Source organism: Mercenaria mercenaria, chromosome 6 (assembly GCF_021730395.1).
Source record: "Mercenaria mercenaria strain notata chromosome 6, MADL_Memer_1, whole genome shotgun sequence".
Classification (NCBI taxonomy): Eukaryota; Metazoa; Mollusca; class Bivalvia; order Venerida; family Veneridae; genus Mercenaria; species Mercenaria mercenaria.
Window position 1 is genome coordinate 33,564,712 of NC_069366.1, and position 16,862 is coordinate 33,581,573.

Genomic DNA, 16,862 nt, shown 5'->3' on the forward strand with positions numbered 1-16,862 from the left:
TTCCTTTTCATGATTTTTAACGATAGCGTTTTGGTCATGTATTATGCTCTTGTGCTTTGCTATGACGGTCCAATGAATTTTCGCAGCATTTTAACTCTAACAAGCGTTCCTAAATCGACAAGCGTAAGACCGGAAAATGAGCAATACATGTATTATGTTTAAAAAAAAATTACACCTCTTTTCTGCGGCTGTCAAAAACACGAAAACTGAAAGCGGAATTATTATATATATAAAACTTCAATATCTATGTCCAGGTAAGAAAAGAGACCAAACGATAATATTTCTTTGTTAACAAGTATCAGATTTACTCGATTATATTTAAACCTTAATTGCATTACTAAAAATTATATAAAAAGATAATTGTTCGTTTAATTTTACGAATTGGACTGTGCTTTAATTTTGTAGTTCTTATCGAAAAAAAAAAAAAGAATGAATAACATGACATTGCAGCGTATATCTATCTATATAACAATCGTTCTCAAGTCAGTGTTTTTCTGTCCTTCTAACGGCTTGTACTACTCTTCAGAATTACGTATTGCAATACATTATAAAAATATAACAAAATACTTCTATACAGAAAAGATAATCAGTCGAACAATAGAACAATCTTTTATCACCATCATCGAAGGCGATGAATACCCTCAGATGCCGGTTTGAGAGAAGGAAAGTTAAAGACTTCGATCATAATTTTTGACCTTCAAGTGTGACCTTGACCTCGAACATAATGACCCGGGTATTTATAATCTCTGTCTGTCGGCCTAATGAGGTAAACGATTTGTTCTAGTTTTATGAAAATCCTTCCTGTGTTAAAAAAGATATAGGGCAGATATAAATTTAAGCTATTTAATCTTTGTCCTCATAATGTGACCTTGACATTGGATCTAATGACCTGGTTTGTAGCCACTGGAGGTTAAGAATTGGTTCCAATTTCAATACATGCATTCTAGGTTATAAGATATGGAATGGTAAAGAATTTAAATTATTTGACATTTGGTCTCTGAGTGCGACTTTGACCTTGGACAATTCGTATTGATGACATAGGCAATTGATGCTAGTTAATGAAAATATTTCAAGCTGTTTAGACGGTATGGGGTGGACACGAACTTAAGCTACTTGATATTTGACCTTCAAGTGTGACATTAGCCTGGAACTAGTGATCCGGGTTATGCGCTCTGTACTTCTTGATGAGGTAAATAACTGATGGTAGTTTATGAAAAGTTCCGCACCGGTTTAGGAGTTATGGATCGGATATGAATCTTAACCATGTTACCTTTGACTTCCAAGTCTTGTGTGCTTTGCACTTCGTCTGGATGAGGTTAACAACTGATACTAGTTTTATGAAAATCTTCCCAGCCTTTAAGAGAAGACATTGGGCGGACACAAAATTAAGCTATTTAATATTTGATCTCTTGGTAGGTTGTGCAATCTGTATGCCGTCATGGTGAAGTAATGTAAGAAACTGTTGTTAATTACATGAAAATATTCCTACCGTCTAAGACGATATTGACATGAAGCTATTTGACCTTTCACCTCCAAGTGTGTCCTTGACCTTGTACAAGTGACCTGGTTTTCCGATCTGCACGTCAACTTTATGCGGTTAACAATTGATGCTATTTTATGAAAATATTTCCATCGTTTAGGAAGATATGAAGCGTTTATGATTGGCGATAGCAGGGAAAGGTATCCTTTTTATGTTTTTTTTTTATCTTCCTAATTCATTTTTTTTTATCAGTAGCTTTGTTTTTTTTTCTCAGGAAAACTTTTGTGAGGTCCATTTGAGGCCCATTTCCAAAAAAAAAAAAAATCCTTTTCATTTGAGAAATCCCCATATATATATATGGTTTTGTTTTAAAGCAGCATACCTCCAGATTTGGCTAAAAATAATCTTTCTTTCAAATTGAAGTCTGGTCATATTATGAACATGAGAATATGAATTTTTCTTTCTAAAATATTTTAAAAGTTCCAAATCAAGAAAAAAAGATGACCGCGTCGGGAATCGAACCCGGACCGCCGCGGCAATAAAGATATTTTCCCGTCGTCGTAACCAATAGCGTTATAGCTGAAGTAGTGAATAATGACTTCAAAATATAGATATTTAGAAAGCGTGACAAACGCTTTTCGATTTTCATCGTAAAAAGTAGTAAAGCAGCAAATTCTCATGTTTCCGTACCATAAAGTTTGTCAGTAATTAAGTTTTAAAGCCTTCTTAAGAAATATATTTCAAGATATCTAAAAGAAAAATTTTTTTTTTTTTTGATGTCGAACGATCTGGAGGCATGCCGCTTTAATATCAAGTAGATTCAGACTGCATATATGTATGCATTTACTGTGTATGTATGTGTTTGCTCGAGTTCAAAATATATTTGTTGTACTATATAATGTCATAATTTCATATTGTACTCATATGTATTGTAAGGTTCAAAATATATACTGTTGTACTATATATTAATTTTATAATTTCATATTGTATTCATATATATTGTAAGGTTAATAGATGGGTGGCTCTCCGATCTCTATTATACCATTTTACGGTGATAATAGACGGGGTTACCATCTGGGCCTCCAAAAAAAAAAAAAAAAGAGCGGTCACGATAATCGAATGGACGCATGCGGACCGAAGGACTTTCGTGACTCCAATAAAGACCCAGTATATGTAATAGTTATTCTTCGAGGAAGAGGTCTGCATTGTGTTTATAGACCTGTGAGGGATTTGTGAACCGAGCGAGCGTAGCGAGGTAAAAACGCACTTTTTTGAAATAAGTGATAAAATTATATACGGAGTCAATCATGCGGGCACCGTTAATGACATGCATGGACTTCTCATGCTTCTACTGCATTGTTACGGTCAATTACGTACAGCCGGTCAGTTAAAATTCAATCTCTGATTAATGCGTAAGTGTGTCGACTCTATGACTTAGTGGTTAGCGCATTGGACTACTAGAACCCGAGCGAATCGGGTTCGAATCCCACAACAGGCACCTGGGATTTTTCGTTGTAAAAGTTTACGTGTAAACAGTAGAAGTAGGACAGGTCTGGTAATTGTTATGGACCTCTTAAGTGGTCTATAAGGTGTTTATAGACATTATCGAAACAAAGAAGCCGGTAGGTAACTGACACTCATTAATCTTCGCCAATATTTTCGGGCGTTTTCGTTATTTTACGCGAAAGTTGTGACCTGAAAATATATAGAATTATCAAAAAATTAATTTAGATAACCAACGGCACAGTGATATAATTCCTTGTGTTTGTATTTGTATCTATGATTATATTATTTTATGGAACATTTTATTCTGTGTCGCTAACAATATTTCTTTGAATTGCCCGTTGAATGAATGAATGTTTGTCCGGCCTTGAAGATTTTAAACGACATTTTGTAGAACGGTTTTATGTACTTAGAAAAATGTTAACCGATCGAATCTAGTAAAGTATTTCGTTGATAAATCATGATAAGTGTCTGTTAATTTTACAGATAAAATAATAATAAAAAAAAAAAACAATTTGGTCAGACAGAGGACTCAAACAAACAACACTGAGATTAGTGGCAAAACGCTTTGTTCGCACAGCTATATCTGCACATGGTGCATGATGGTATATAATTGGCTTTTCAATAGTTATATCGTTGTTTAGGTTCGGTCACCGAAAATTAATTTACGGAAACAAACCAAATATTCATGAGTGCCAGGTCAATACCATGCCATGAATATCCTACCACTTTAGATTTCATACAGTTTGCTGGGTTTTAGTGATGAATATAGCCAGTCTATCCCTCTGATCCATGACATTCCGTGCAAAGCATGGTTGCAAATTCATTCCGTGCAAAGCATAACTGTAAATTATCTAAATACATGTACACTGCTAACTTGCGTACAAATTAAACCAACTATCAGACAAATCGAGTCTGCAATATTTACTATTTGTTTTGTCCTCATTGCTTCTGAGGGATCTATTTTTCAGATTTTGTTAGGGCCTAATATATTATGTTGTTATTAAGTAATTAAGTATATATCACATGATATCTATTTCAAGAAAAAAAAAATAAATAAAAACAAAAACATAGATAATTTTAGGATTTTATTTAATGATAACATCCTTACATCATTTAAAGATGTTTCAGCAATAACCTTTTTATTTACACTACAGTATGTTCTTTGATTTTAATGCCGACCGTAACTTTGTAAATTCTTGTCCGGCTGTAATTCTGTCATCCATGAAGGAATTTTGAAATAGTTTGGCATAAATAAATTAACCTTTATGAGACGACGTTTCATGTGTAACACTCAGAGCCTTTCTACACTGTCAAGGTCACACTTAGAAGTCAAACAGTCTGTTTTGTGTCCGGATCGTAACTTTGCCATTCATCAAGAGTTTTAAAAGTACTTAGCATAAATGTTTATCAAAATGAGAACCCTAGCTCCAAGGTTAAGGTGTTAACGGGGTTATTTTTGTGTCCGATCCTATTTCTGCTATCCATGGAGAGATTTTGAAATATCTTGGCATAAATGGTAACTATAATCAGACAATGTGTCACGCACAAGACCCAGATCCCTTGCTCAAAGGTCAGTGTCATATTTAGAAGTCATATCATAATAGAACTTTACGTGTCCGATATATAACTCTGTTATCCATGAGGGGGTTTTGAAACAACTTGGCATAAATGTTTACCATAAGAGGCAATGTGTTACGCGCAAGACCCAGACCCCTAGCTCCAAGATCAAGTTTACACTTAGAAGTCAAGTGAAAGGTTAAGAGGGTCGTTTCATATCCGATTCGTAACTCTGTCATTAATCATGTTACAATCTAATATTTTAAGATTTTGTACCAATTGCAAATTAGCTCAGTGGTAACGCATACAGTCCATGTTAAACAGATCTTTTAAACCCTGGGGGTTCGAATCTCACCATCGACATTATTTTTTTTTCTCGTAAACATTTAGATTCCTTCATGAACTATGTGACAACACAACAGAGAAGTATCATAAGCCGATAAAGGCAGATCAGAAAAGTTTACCATTATATCAAAGATGATATTGACTAAATACATGCATTTAAGCCATGCAAATAATAAACATACTGTTGTTTTAAAATAAAGACATACATACAAATACAAACCACCAATGAAAGAAACAAAAATATGGAATGAAAATGAAAACATTAAAAATATTCCCCGATAACGAGAAAACGTGTCGTGCATAACAACCAGACCGCTAGCTCCACGATCGCTGTCACATTTAGAGGTTAACGGTTTACATGGCGTGTTTCTTGTCAGTTTCTTGTCAGTTCCATACCTATTCCGTCGGTGAAGACATTTTAAAATTACATGGCATAAACGTTCCCTATATTAAAATAAGGTGTCAGACGCAAGTCCAAAATCTCTAGTTTCAAAGTCAAAGTCAAACTTAGATTAAAAAGCTAACATTTATGTTTCTTGTCCAGTCAATAACTCTGCCATCATCAAACATTACTTGTCACAATTTTCCCTATGATGAGTTAGTGTGTCATGTTCAAGACCCAGACCCTAGCTCTAACGTCAAGGTAACCTTCGGAGAAATTTTTTCTCTAGTCGAAAAATTAGTCATAACTTAACTATTCTGGCATATTTTGCGCATCGAACTGTAGCATTCTTGGACAAACCTCGGGGGCGTTTGTCACTAATAGTGCCATCTCTTGTTTGAGCTTCAATTCTAACTTTGAGAGTTACATATATTTGTACTTACCACTTTAAAATGTCAAGGTCAGTAGTGGCTATTGTCATGTTACCTTAAAGACACTACACTAACTAACTGTAACCTTTTGTATTTCCATAATGCTGTCTGACAAAGTACATCTCCTATTACGCTATACTTCGGATCTGAAGACGTGCTATTGATAGCCTCGTTTTGACGACCATTCCGTTAGCCAGGCAGAAGGCTTACTTACAACATTTTGTAAGAATAAAAAATCTGTAAGCGACTGGTTCCGAATTCGAGTCCCTGACAGCCTACACATTTTTACTTACTTACAACATTTTGTAAGAATACAAAATCTATATTTAGACTGGGTTTTTGATAGTTACATTTTTATGACGTAAAGTGTCAGCCGGTTAGCTCTGTCGGTAAACCGTTAGCTCTGTCGGCAGAGCACTTGCTCTGTAAGCGACTGGTCCCGAATTCGAGTCCCTGACAACCTACACATTTTTTTTCTTAATCTTTGACATTCGAACAAGTCGTCTGATTGGTTAAAATAAAAAAAATAGAATTGCGAAAATAAAAATAGCAATTCTGGAAATCAAAAATATACAGAACACGATTAAGAATGGTCCTTCTCGATCTTGGTTTAGAAGATCAAGTATTTCAGTCAGATTGTTCCATAATTGTAATTATACATTTTTGTATGGAGAAATGAGAAATAACAAGTGTCTAATTACAGTTTGACAGTAACAGATATAAGGCTAAGACAATGTATTACTTAATATATTATTCAATTAATGTAGTAGTATGCACGGTACTTCCTGTATTAAGGTGAGTTTAGATCACACTTTGTTTCTATATACAGTGTAAGATAGTTATTATCTATTTTTTATAAAACTATACTGAGAAGAGAATGACTGAGTAAGTTTGCAGATGAAGTTATGAAAACCGGACTGAGCTTGTCCACCTGTCATCTTGTAGAATAGTTTGTATGATACCAGTATTAACCAGAATTATTTGCACAAAGTTCATGTGGGAGAAAAGTAGACCACTAGTATGGTGGGTCTTTAACTCTTCTAACTTGTTAAATACCGATGGATAAAATAAATGCTAGAGCCTACAATTAACGGTCAATGCAATACATTAATGTTACACACCGATAGCCACACGAAAACTACATGCAGATATTGACTTGCCACAGTTCTCTACTGCGAAAATCTAAAGTGGTAATTTTGACTGGGAATTCACGGCATGCTTACAGCTCGTTTAACTGGGTCAACAGTGTTGTTGTACTTGCAAATAGACTTGCCCGGTTTATAGGTTGGTCAGAGCTACAGATATGTATTGTATTTTGCCATCGAAATATCTCTATAAAATGCTTCTTCCCCTTCCGTTTGGATCCGTCCATGTTTACAAACACGTTTGTTTATTTTATGGATGTACAGTAATCGAACGATAATTAGATATTTGTAAACAATCGCAGTCGACCGTATTATTTATCAGTTTAGGTAAATCACGCATAGACGATATGGATTAGTATCTCAAACTGAGACTACTTGAACGAAGTACTGTATTAGTGCAACGCGTTAGGCCGCTAGGTATGACACCGTATGTCCGGAGTTCGATACTGGGTTGAAATAAGCTTTGATAATACTTGATCAGTTATGTGTTCACTTGATGTTGCATGAAACTTTTCTTGTGAAGAGAATTTAAGAACACAATTAAGCTGCATCACTCTCCAAATCATATTTTTTCTCCTCAGAACTCTAAAGATATTAACATGTGCATTTGCACAGAAAATAATTACCAGACTGGTTCCTTCATGTGCTACCTTGTCAAGCAGAGAATGCATAGCTTATCAGGCCGAGTCCTACATGTGCCAGCTTGTCAAGAAGAGAATGATTAGCTTACCAGGCTGGTTCCTACATGTGTTAACTTGTCAGGCAGGAAATGTTTATGGTTCCTATATGAGCAAGCATATCAAGCAATATCTCTTTAGCTTACAAGGCTGCTTCCTACATGTGCTAGCTTGTCTAGAAGAGAATGTTTAGCTTACCAGGCTGGTTCCTACATGTGTTAACTTGTCAGGCAGGAAATGTTTATGGTTCCTATATGAGCTAGCTTATCAAGCAATATCTCTTTAGCTTACAAGGATGGTTCCTACATGTGCTAGCTTGTCAAGAAGAGAATGTTTAGCTTACCAGGCTGGTTCCTACATGTGCCAGTTTGTCAAGAAGAGAATGTTTAGCTTACCAGGCTGGTTCCTACATGTGTGAACTTGTCAGGCAGAAATGTTTATGGTTCCTATATGAGCTAGCTTATCAAGCAATATCTCTTTAGCTTACAAGGCTGGTTCCTACATGTGCTAGCTTGTCAAGAAGAGAATGTTTAGCTTACCAGGCTGGTTCCTACATGTGATTACTTGTCAGGCAGGAAATGTTTATGATTCCTATATGAGCTAGCATATCAAGCAATATCTCTTTAGCTTACAAAGCTGGTTGCTACATGTGCTAGCTTGTCAAGAAGAGAATGTTTAGCTTACCAGGCTGGTTCCTACATGTGTTAACTTGTCAGGCAGGAAATGTTTATGGTTCCTATATGAGCTAGCTTATCAAGCAAGATGTCTTTAGCTTACAAGGCTGGTTCTTACATGTGCCAGCTTGTCAAGAAGATAATGTTTAGCTTACCAGGCTGGTTCCTACATGTGTTAACTTGTCAGGCAGGAAATGTTTCTGGTTCCTATATGAGCTAGCTTATCAAGCAATATCTCTTTAGCTTACAAGGCTGGTTCCTACATGTGCTAGCCTGTCAAGCAAAGAATGTTTAGCTTACAAGGCTGGTTCCTACATGTGCTACCTTGTCAGGCAGGGAATGTTTAGCTTACCAGGCTGGTTCCTACATTTGCTAGCTTGTGAAGCAGAGAATGTTTAGCTTACCAGGCTGGCTCCTACATTTGCTAGCTTGTGAAGCAGATAATGTTTAACTTACCAGGCTGGTTCCTACATGTGCTAGCTTGTGAAGCAGTAAATGTTTAGCTTACCAGGCTGGTTCCTTTAGTGCTAGCTTGTCGAGCAGAGAATGAATAGCTTACCAGGCTAGTTCCTTGTTCCTACAATATTTCTTTAGCTTATCAGACTGGTTACTACATGTGCTAGCTTGTCAAGCAGGGTTGTTTAGCTTGCCAGGCTGGTTCGTGCATGTGCTAGTTTGTCAAGCAGGGAACCTTTGTCTTTCAGGCCTTTGATATACTCATGAACTGAAATATAACACTGGAATTAAATAAGACAGTAAGGGTACATTCAATGTAAATCCATTATAATGTAGTATCTGCGAAGTTCTAGTTTCGAAAATATCTTTATTTGACATACCTGTAGCTGCTTATTCGACTTAATATAATTTTGGAGCATAATTAAGGGAAACTTTTGACATTTTGCTCCTCTGATGTATTTTTTTTTAACATTTAATTCTTTAGATATGTCAAAACTTATTTTTGTTTCTTTGAATCACTCTGTTACAGTCCAAACTAAAAAAATATTCAGAAGAAAAGAATTTTAAAAAAGAAAATCATTTAACACTTTGTTAAGCATAATTTTTTCAAACAAATATTGAACTTTAAACATAATGACACTTTTCACCCACCCTGGATGATCAAATTAAAAACCAGACTATTTGAATTTGAAGATTGGAAATAAGGACATAACTTAGAGTTCCAGATTTCCAAGGCCATACCATAATCTTCCCAAAGATATTTATATAGAAAAGCATTTTAAAGGAAAATCAAAAAAAAAAAAAAGCAAAACATTTAGGTAAAACTTGAAATACAAGCTCAACTTATGACAGCTAAGTATGACACAAAACTCAAGTTCATTAAAGCAATCACCTGTGAAAGCTACCATACCACTCTGTTTTGCTTTAGCTCGATTGTCAGCATCGTTAGTTATAAGAACTATTTTTACACTACAGTTCTGATGATCTCTTTACATACTGCTGCCTCACGTATCGCACGATCATTTCGATCATTTCACTTCTCACCCGTTCCCTCTCTATGTACTTTTCTCTGGTAAATAGAAAATACGGTATGCATGGAAAACACTTGTTGTCATACCAGTTTAGTACAGTCTGACCTATGTTGGTGGACACCTGTACATAGCATGACCATGCAAAGAATGGTCACTAGGTGTGACAGTTGGAATTCTTTATATAATGACCAATATAACCTTGTCCAACGCACTCAGCGGAAACTATAACAGTTCTTCGATGATTTAACTATTAGTCAAGCTAGCTTGCCAATTCCCCTGGAGACAATATTTCTATCAAGATCAAAATAACAAACAAATTCAGAATTTAGGGAAGTTGGAAGTAATGGTAGGGCATTCAGTCTAGCAATGCCTAAAAATTTGCCAGACCAAAATAATGTAAGTGCACCACATATGTTGCTTTTCTCCATCATAAACCAGCCAGGTGCGATATTTAATCCATTTCTCATTAAATGTTCGGTCAACCCTCTTACTTTTGTATACTTTTTTTGACTATGACTGTTGGGCGATAATTTACGTTTCTTTCCCGGTTCTACCCCATCATATGTGAGTTACACCAATCTGATGTGTTGTCCGTGATGTTGCGGTTCTAAGGGTACGATAAATGCCGATCAGTTGGACCCCTTCCAGATAGAAACAGCAGACCGTGTCAAAATTTTTCGGTCGTGTCCGTCTGACCGACGACTTCCCAGGAGATTTTTGGTTGAGTGTCATGCATGAAACAGAACTGTGAATTTATTCTGAAATCAGTCCACCATTTCTGAGAAGATTTAAGTTTAAATTTGCCATATACAGAAAACAAGCCCTACCCTGGTGGCCATGTTTTAATCGTGTCATATTATGTTTTATGACTTTGGTAGAGGATCATCCAATTGCTACGAAATTACTTTGAAACTAAGCTTTCTGATGCTTGTTTGGGGTTCAACGCAATTTTTCAACGGTATTTTATTTATGTTACTGCAAGCAGATAACCTAACCAGTGTTGCTGGATTCTGTACCAGTACAAACTTGATCTCTGCAAGTAACTGACAACTTCCCCACATGAATCAGAGGTATAGGATGAATGATACCAGACACAATGTCTTTATCAAATTGTCATAAAGAACATTATGTGTTCTCCCTATTGAGCTAATTGGGCGGGTCAAGCTTTCTGATGAGAATATTTTTTAATGTTTTCCTTTTGATTGCTGTGGCAACCAGAACTCTATATTGATGACCTAGATTGAAGGAATCTAAACGTGGAAAGCCAATGAACATTAAAGTTTGGTTGAAATTGGCTTAGTGATTTAACAGACTGAAGATGTTCTTTTAAAACATTGTGGATGATGGACATCCAAAGCCCATTCTGACTGATCTGATAGCTCACTTCTGTTACAATGGTGTTATCAATAATGATGGTGTAATAAATTAATAAATAAGGCTTTTTAAGGACAAATGTAATGAATTCTACCATTCTGGCATAGACACCATGACTGCCAAAGGTATCGTCATTTAAAGACCATTTGTAAAATTATTTACAGCTTAACAATCGAAACTTCCCCTCCAGATACATCCCTAACTTTACACAGAAACCAAGAATGATGTCAACATTGTTTGACATAAAGCCGCCTGAAAATACCTGACAGAATAATAAATAAAGTCCACTAACTAATCGGGCCGCACTCCAGAAAACAAATACTTAGACATAAAAGTCATGGCCACTAATTTCAAGTTTTGTTGATATGGTATACTCAGTTTCATTTCATTGGATAGAAACTGTAGGCGGAGTTGAGTATGCAATATACCAATGTAGATACAATATTTCTGGAGTTGAGTACACAGTATACCGATGTAGATGCAATACTAGTATTTCTGGAGTTGAGTGCACAATATACCGATGTAGATGCAATATTTCTGGAGTTGAGTACACAATATACCGATGTAGATGCAATACTAGTATTTCTGGAGTTGAGTGCACAATATACCGATAGAGATGCAATATTTCTGGAGTTGAGTACACAATATACCGATGTAGATGTAATACTAGTATTTCTGGAGTTGAGTGCACAATATACCGATGTAGATGCAATATTTCTGGAGTTGAGTACACAATATACCGATGTAGATGCAATACTAGTATTTCTGGAGTTGAGTGCACAATATACCGATGTAGACGCAATATTTCTGGAGTTGAGTACACAATATACCGATGTAGATGCAATACTCAATCTGACTAAAGTACTTGATCTTCTAAACGAAGATCTGAGAACGGCCTATTCATATTCGTCTTCTGTATATTTTGGATTTCCATTATTGCTATTATTATGTTATCCAATCAGACGACTTGTTCGATTGTCAAAAGATAAGAAAAATATGCGGTTATTCCAGGACTCGAACCCGGGACCCCTCGCTTACAAAGCAAGTGGCCTACCGACTGAGCTAACCGGCTATCTGATACATTACAACATAAGAATTGTAAATATCAAAAGTCAATGCTACATGTAGATTTGCAAGATGTTGTAAGCTAGGCTCTGATTGGCTAGAGAAAGAGCCGTCAGAACGAGGCAATGAATAGGTCGTTTTCAGATCCTATGCGTAGCGTAATAGGATATGTACTTTAGTCAGATTGATGCAATACTAGTATTTCTGGAGTTGAGTGCACAATATACCGATGTAGATGCAATATTTCTGGAGTTGAGTGCACAATGTACTAAGTACATGCAATATTTCTTGAGTTGAGTGCACAATGTACTAAGTACCTGCAATATTTTCAAGTCCTAAAATTAGCTTTTGCTCCAAAAATATTAAAGTACCTGTAAGTCGATGTAACAAAAGCTTGCCAACATTCTACTGATGATGTATACTAACTTTCACTTCAATTGGTTTTAAACAGTAGGAGTTCAAGATGTTCTGCTAAAATATGCCAAAAGGTGGTGGACAAATAACTGCAGACATCAAGTCATTTATCAAATAACCAATGGCATATGGAACTACTGAGCTTTAAACAGAAGCACTCTGTCGATCCTCATCACATACACAATCATAGTGCAATACAAACTGTAAGGGGAATAAGGAGCAGTTGCTCTTATCTTACTAAGTGAATGGATTACCTCCCTTTGTTTATCCAAACCAAAAGAGGAAGTAAATTTGATTAAATTTAAAAAAAATTAAAACAGAAAATAGATTGGAAATAATTTTCATTTTATGTAATTTATGGCAGAGAATTAGACAATAAACACAATCCCACTTCATAAGAAAACTCTTTCAAGGTGAGTTAAGGCAGGCACATTGTTTTTACATTTTTAAAGTAGTCTATATCTTTATGGCAACTGTTTGAATGGGAAATTTTATTTTGATAAAAAAAAACAACAACAAAATAAAACTTCCTGCCCTATAACAGGTGTATTTATTATACAATATCAGAAATACAAATATATAGAAAATAAATGGAAATGTTTTATATCATTGGTTTCTTTCCTCTGCTATTTTAGTTTAAAATTCAGATCTAAATAAACAACTGGAATATGATAGAAATTCAGTTTATAAGTATTTTGCTGTTTTATATTTCCAGAATGTCTCGAGATCCTGATTATTACCAGACTGTATCACTGAAACTGTCAGAGGTGCTCAATGATATTTGTGTCAATGAAAGAATGATACTGAAGAGGAGGAGGATGGCCTTGTTGAGTGAAACTATGGTAACTAGTACACACAGATTGCTGGGTGAGAACATTTCAATCTATCATTTTGGTAGCCAGTCTGAAGGGTCTACAACAATAGGACTCAAATCAGATGCTGATACACTCGGCTACAGCAGTGAGTGTAATGTGATACAGGACTGGAGTGAGTGGCAACCTGGCTGGACCAGTCTACTGATGATCCAGGATGAGACCACATCACCAGGTTATTGTCTACTACAATGGCTGAGGAACGATGAGCCTCTTCCTGTTCCTACTGCTTCACTTGATCATAATCCAGACAGCCGTCTTACAGTTAGCAGAGGTAAAGTGCTGCTGAAGAACACAGGTTTAATAGATGTTGCCTTAGCAGCAGGATGTGTAATAAATGGTCCTGCATTAAGTCAAGGAATGCCAGGAATTGGTGACAATGATATGGTTCCAGCACACCACTGTAAATCATGGCCCGCAGAAGCCCAGCCATGGTTAGTAAGACAAGGCATAGGAAGATGGCCTACAGAAGACATGAAGAGATATTGTGAGACTACAGGATATTTTGTTGTAGCAGTGAGCAGTAAAAATGGCCAGCATGAAGAACTTGAATGGAGAATATCTACTTCCCAGGCTGAAAGATGTCTCATGTTCAGTTTAAACATCACACAATTAAGATGTTACATTCTGATGAAGATGATTCTTAAAACATTCATAAATCCTAGGTGTGATGGTGTACTTTCAAGTTTCATGTGCAAAACTGTTTTATTTCATTGCATACAGAATACACATTCAAATAAGTGGGTGCAATCTAACTTACTTGCATGTTTGATGTGCTGCCTTACAGTATTGCAGAACTTTCTAAGACAAGAAAACTGTCCACATTTTGTAATACCTGAAAACAACCTGATGGCTGGAAGAATTTCTCCTCATAACAAAGTCAGAGTTTTTGAAGTCCTACAAAAGATCACACAAAGTAAGGGTCGATCACTACTCGAAATTCCCATGGATGACCTTGGAATGAGACTTCAACTGAAGATGAATATGGGTGAAGCTTTTCAGTATCATGTAACTCCAGCCCAAATGTATGCTAAAATTTCATCACGGATGCTAGTCAATATTGCCAATGGCATAAGTGTCATTCACATATACATTTTAGTATCAATGCATGATGAAAATAAAATGGTGTATGAGAGATTATCAGACTTTACATTAACACTTACAAGAATGTACAGAGCAATGGGTTTTAACAGTTTGGAAAAGTCTGCAGTAAAACTTTTAGCACCTCTGCTTTCTTCTTCCTTAGGATCTGTGTTAGCATCTCACAACATTTACACTACTCACAGTATATCTCCAGAAGCCCGGGGCTGGTTTTCAGTTGGTTTGAACTCAGATGTGGCATCTGGCAGACTGAAACTAGCATCAGCATTATACTGTGTAGGAGATATGGAAAGAGCAGAGTTTGTTCTGAGGAATACAGAAGGAAAATATGATCTGAATACTGTTGAATCTGTGTGTGACTGTTGTGAACATCCGATGATGTATTACTCAAGGCAAGGTTTTGAGCATAAATGTTACACTGGAATTGAAGAAATGATACAACATACTATAGCATTTTGTGTTAGATTTCTGCGGTGTGAAACTTGCTGTGTTCCTAAAGAGCTACAGTCTGAAATGTTTAGATCTACACACGAGGACATGCTTGAAAGGGAAATTCACGAGTGTTGGATGGATTGGGCAGTGGTAGATTCTCTACCTTACCTGTACTTTCTACAATACAAGACATACGGAGCTCTTCAGAGAGTGGCAGACCAGCAACATGCACTTGCAAACCTTGTCACTACCATTGATACAGAATCAAAACTAGGTCACAGGGAAACAGCACTGAACTTACTGGGACAGTGTATGGAACAGGAAAATCGACATATTGATGCTTTACGATGCTATATGATATCCCTGAATATCCGACCAAGAAACAATGCTGCAAAATTTTTAATCTGTATAGTTCTCAATGAAATAGTTAACAGGCAGGAAAATACACTGAACTGAACACGGTACTGCAGAAAATGGAGTATCTACATGAAGCTGCTGTGCCCTGCTATACACACTGTTGTGGCTATTTATATATAAAACTTGTATTACATGGTAAATTTAGAGAACTTAATGTTAAAATCAATGAATAAATCAATGAAGATTTTATTAATGGACATATAATTTACACAAAGAAATTTATATCTGCTTTTAGTACAAACATTAAATTGCTACATCAAGATATAAAATTATGTACTTTGAGAAAAAACATTATGTTCCCCAAGATGTTACATATGCTATAAGTCAATGAAATCATGTAAAATTTTAACATGTTCAGTAAACTCCTGTTTTAGCAAACTCAACGAGTTTCTTATAAGCATACAGTTAGTGCATGTCAAATTGTGGGAATATGGCCCCCCGTGAGAAAAATATTAAGAAATATAGAGACCTATACCACATTGTAGATTGAAGTAAGTTCTTGTAATTTCCCATGTATCTCTTTCCAGACACGTGACAGGAAAAAGTTATGACGTCATAAATATGGCGGCTTAAGAGAAAATTAAAAAAAATCGTAGGCTGCTGAATAAATACAGGTGACAACATCTTTGAAAACTATGTTATGATTGCAAAATTGATATATTTAGTGAAGGTAATGTTTATTCTAGCAGATAAAACACTTTTATGGAAAAGGATGGAATTCATTATGCTTAAAATGAAAAAAGAAAATATCCATATATATAAAAAAATGACGAAAACGACTGAATAACTATATTAAGTGAGCAAATGTCTTTTATTGGCGCAGTTTGTTCGATTTAAAATAGAAAAATAGTCTGATAATCTATCACTACAATAGTCGATTAGCATAATTATATGTATCTATATACCCCTGTTATCAGTATGACCGTGTCAGATCAGCCTAATGCCCCAACACTGTGGACAGAACTCAAAATCAATAGAAAAAATATCTGTTACAATTTTAAAAATGCTTTTTCTAATGCATTTACAGCTTGTTGTAAACTATTTTGTATTGCAGATTCTCCTATTGAAATTGATAAATCCAATCATAAAACTGAGTTAAAGACATCTACGAAAGGAATCATCAAACGATTTCTCTAAGAATGTTTTTGTCCAGCATACTAGTGGTCTAATATGATGTCATCGTCGTTTAGCGCTACAGTATATTTACGTTTTACAGAAGAAAATTTATAATACTAAAAACTACACATTGAGACCTTTCAATGAACAAGATTTGGTCACTTATCACATCCCTTCATTTGTATTTTACAATTTGCATATACAATTATGTTCGTTTCATAGATAATTTAACCTATAATACATGTACCACGTTCCAATTTATTAAATCGTATAACTTCATGTCGAACTGATATTTACCTCATGTAAAATAAAATATATTGCGACAAAGTATATGCAGATTCTGAAAAAAACATTCCCAGAAAAATTAAAATCCAGCAATTACAGGGT

At 35.6% G+C, this 16,862-nt stretch overlaps 1 protein-coding gene across 1 annotated transcript; it reads left to right on the forward strand.

The window, feature by feature from the left end:
* Positions 1-12,817: 12,817 nt before the first annotated feature.
* Positions 12,818-16,646, forward strand: LOC128557677 (uncharacterized). The gene is made up of 2 exons (XM_053545589.1): positions 12,818-12,950; positions 13,253-16,646. The coding sequence occupies exon 2, from the start codon at positions 13,254-13,256 to the stop codon at positions 15,396-15,398; it is 2,145 nt and encodes a 714-aa protein (XP_053401564.1). The 5' UTR covers positions 12,818-12,950; position 13,253; the 3' UTR covers positions 15,399-16,646.
* Positions 16,647-16,862: the final 216 nt, after the last annotated feature.

What these genes read in the sequence shown, in the direction of transcription:
- LOC128557677 (XM_053545589.1), top strand. Translation starts at nt 13,254, where the DNA reads ATGTCTCGAGATCCTGATTATTACCAGACTGTATCACTGAAACTGTCA.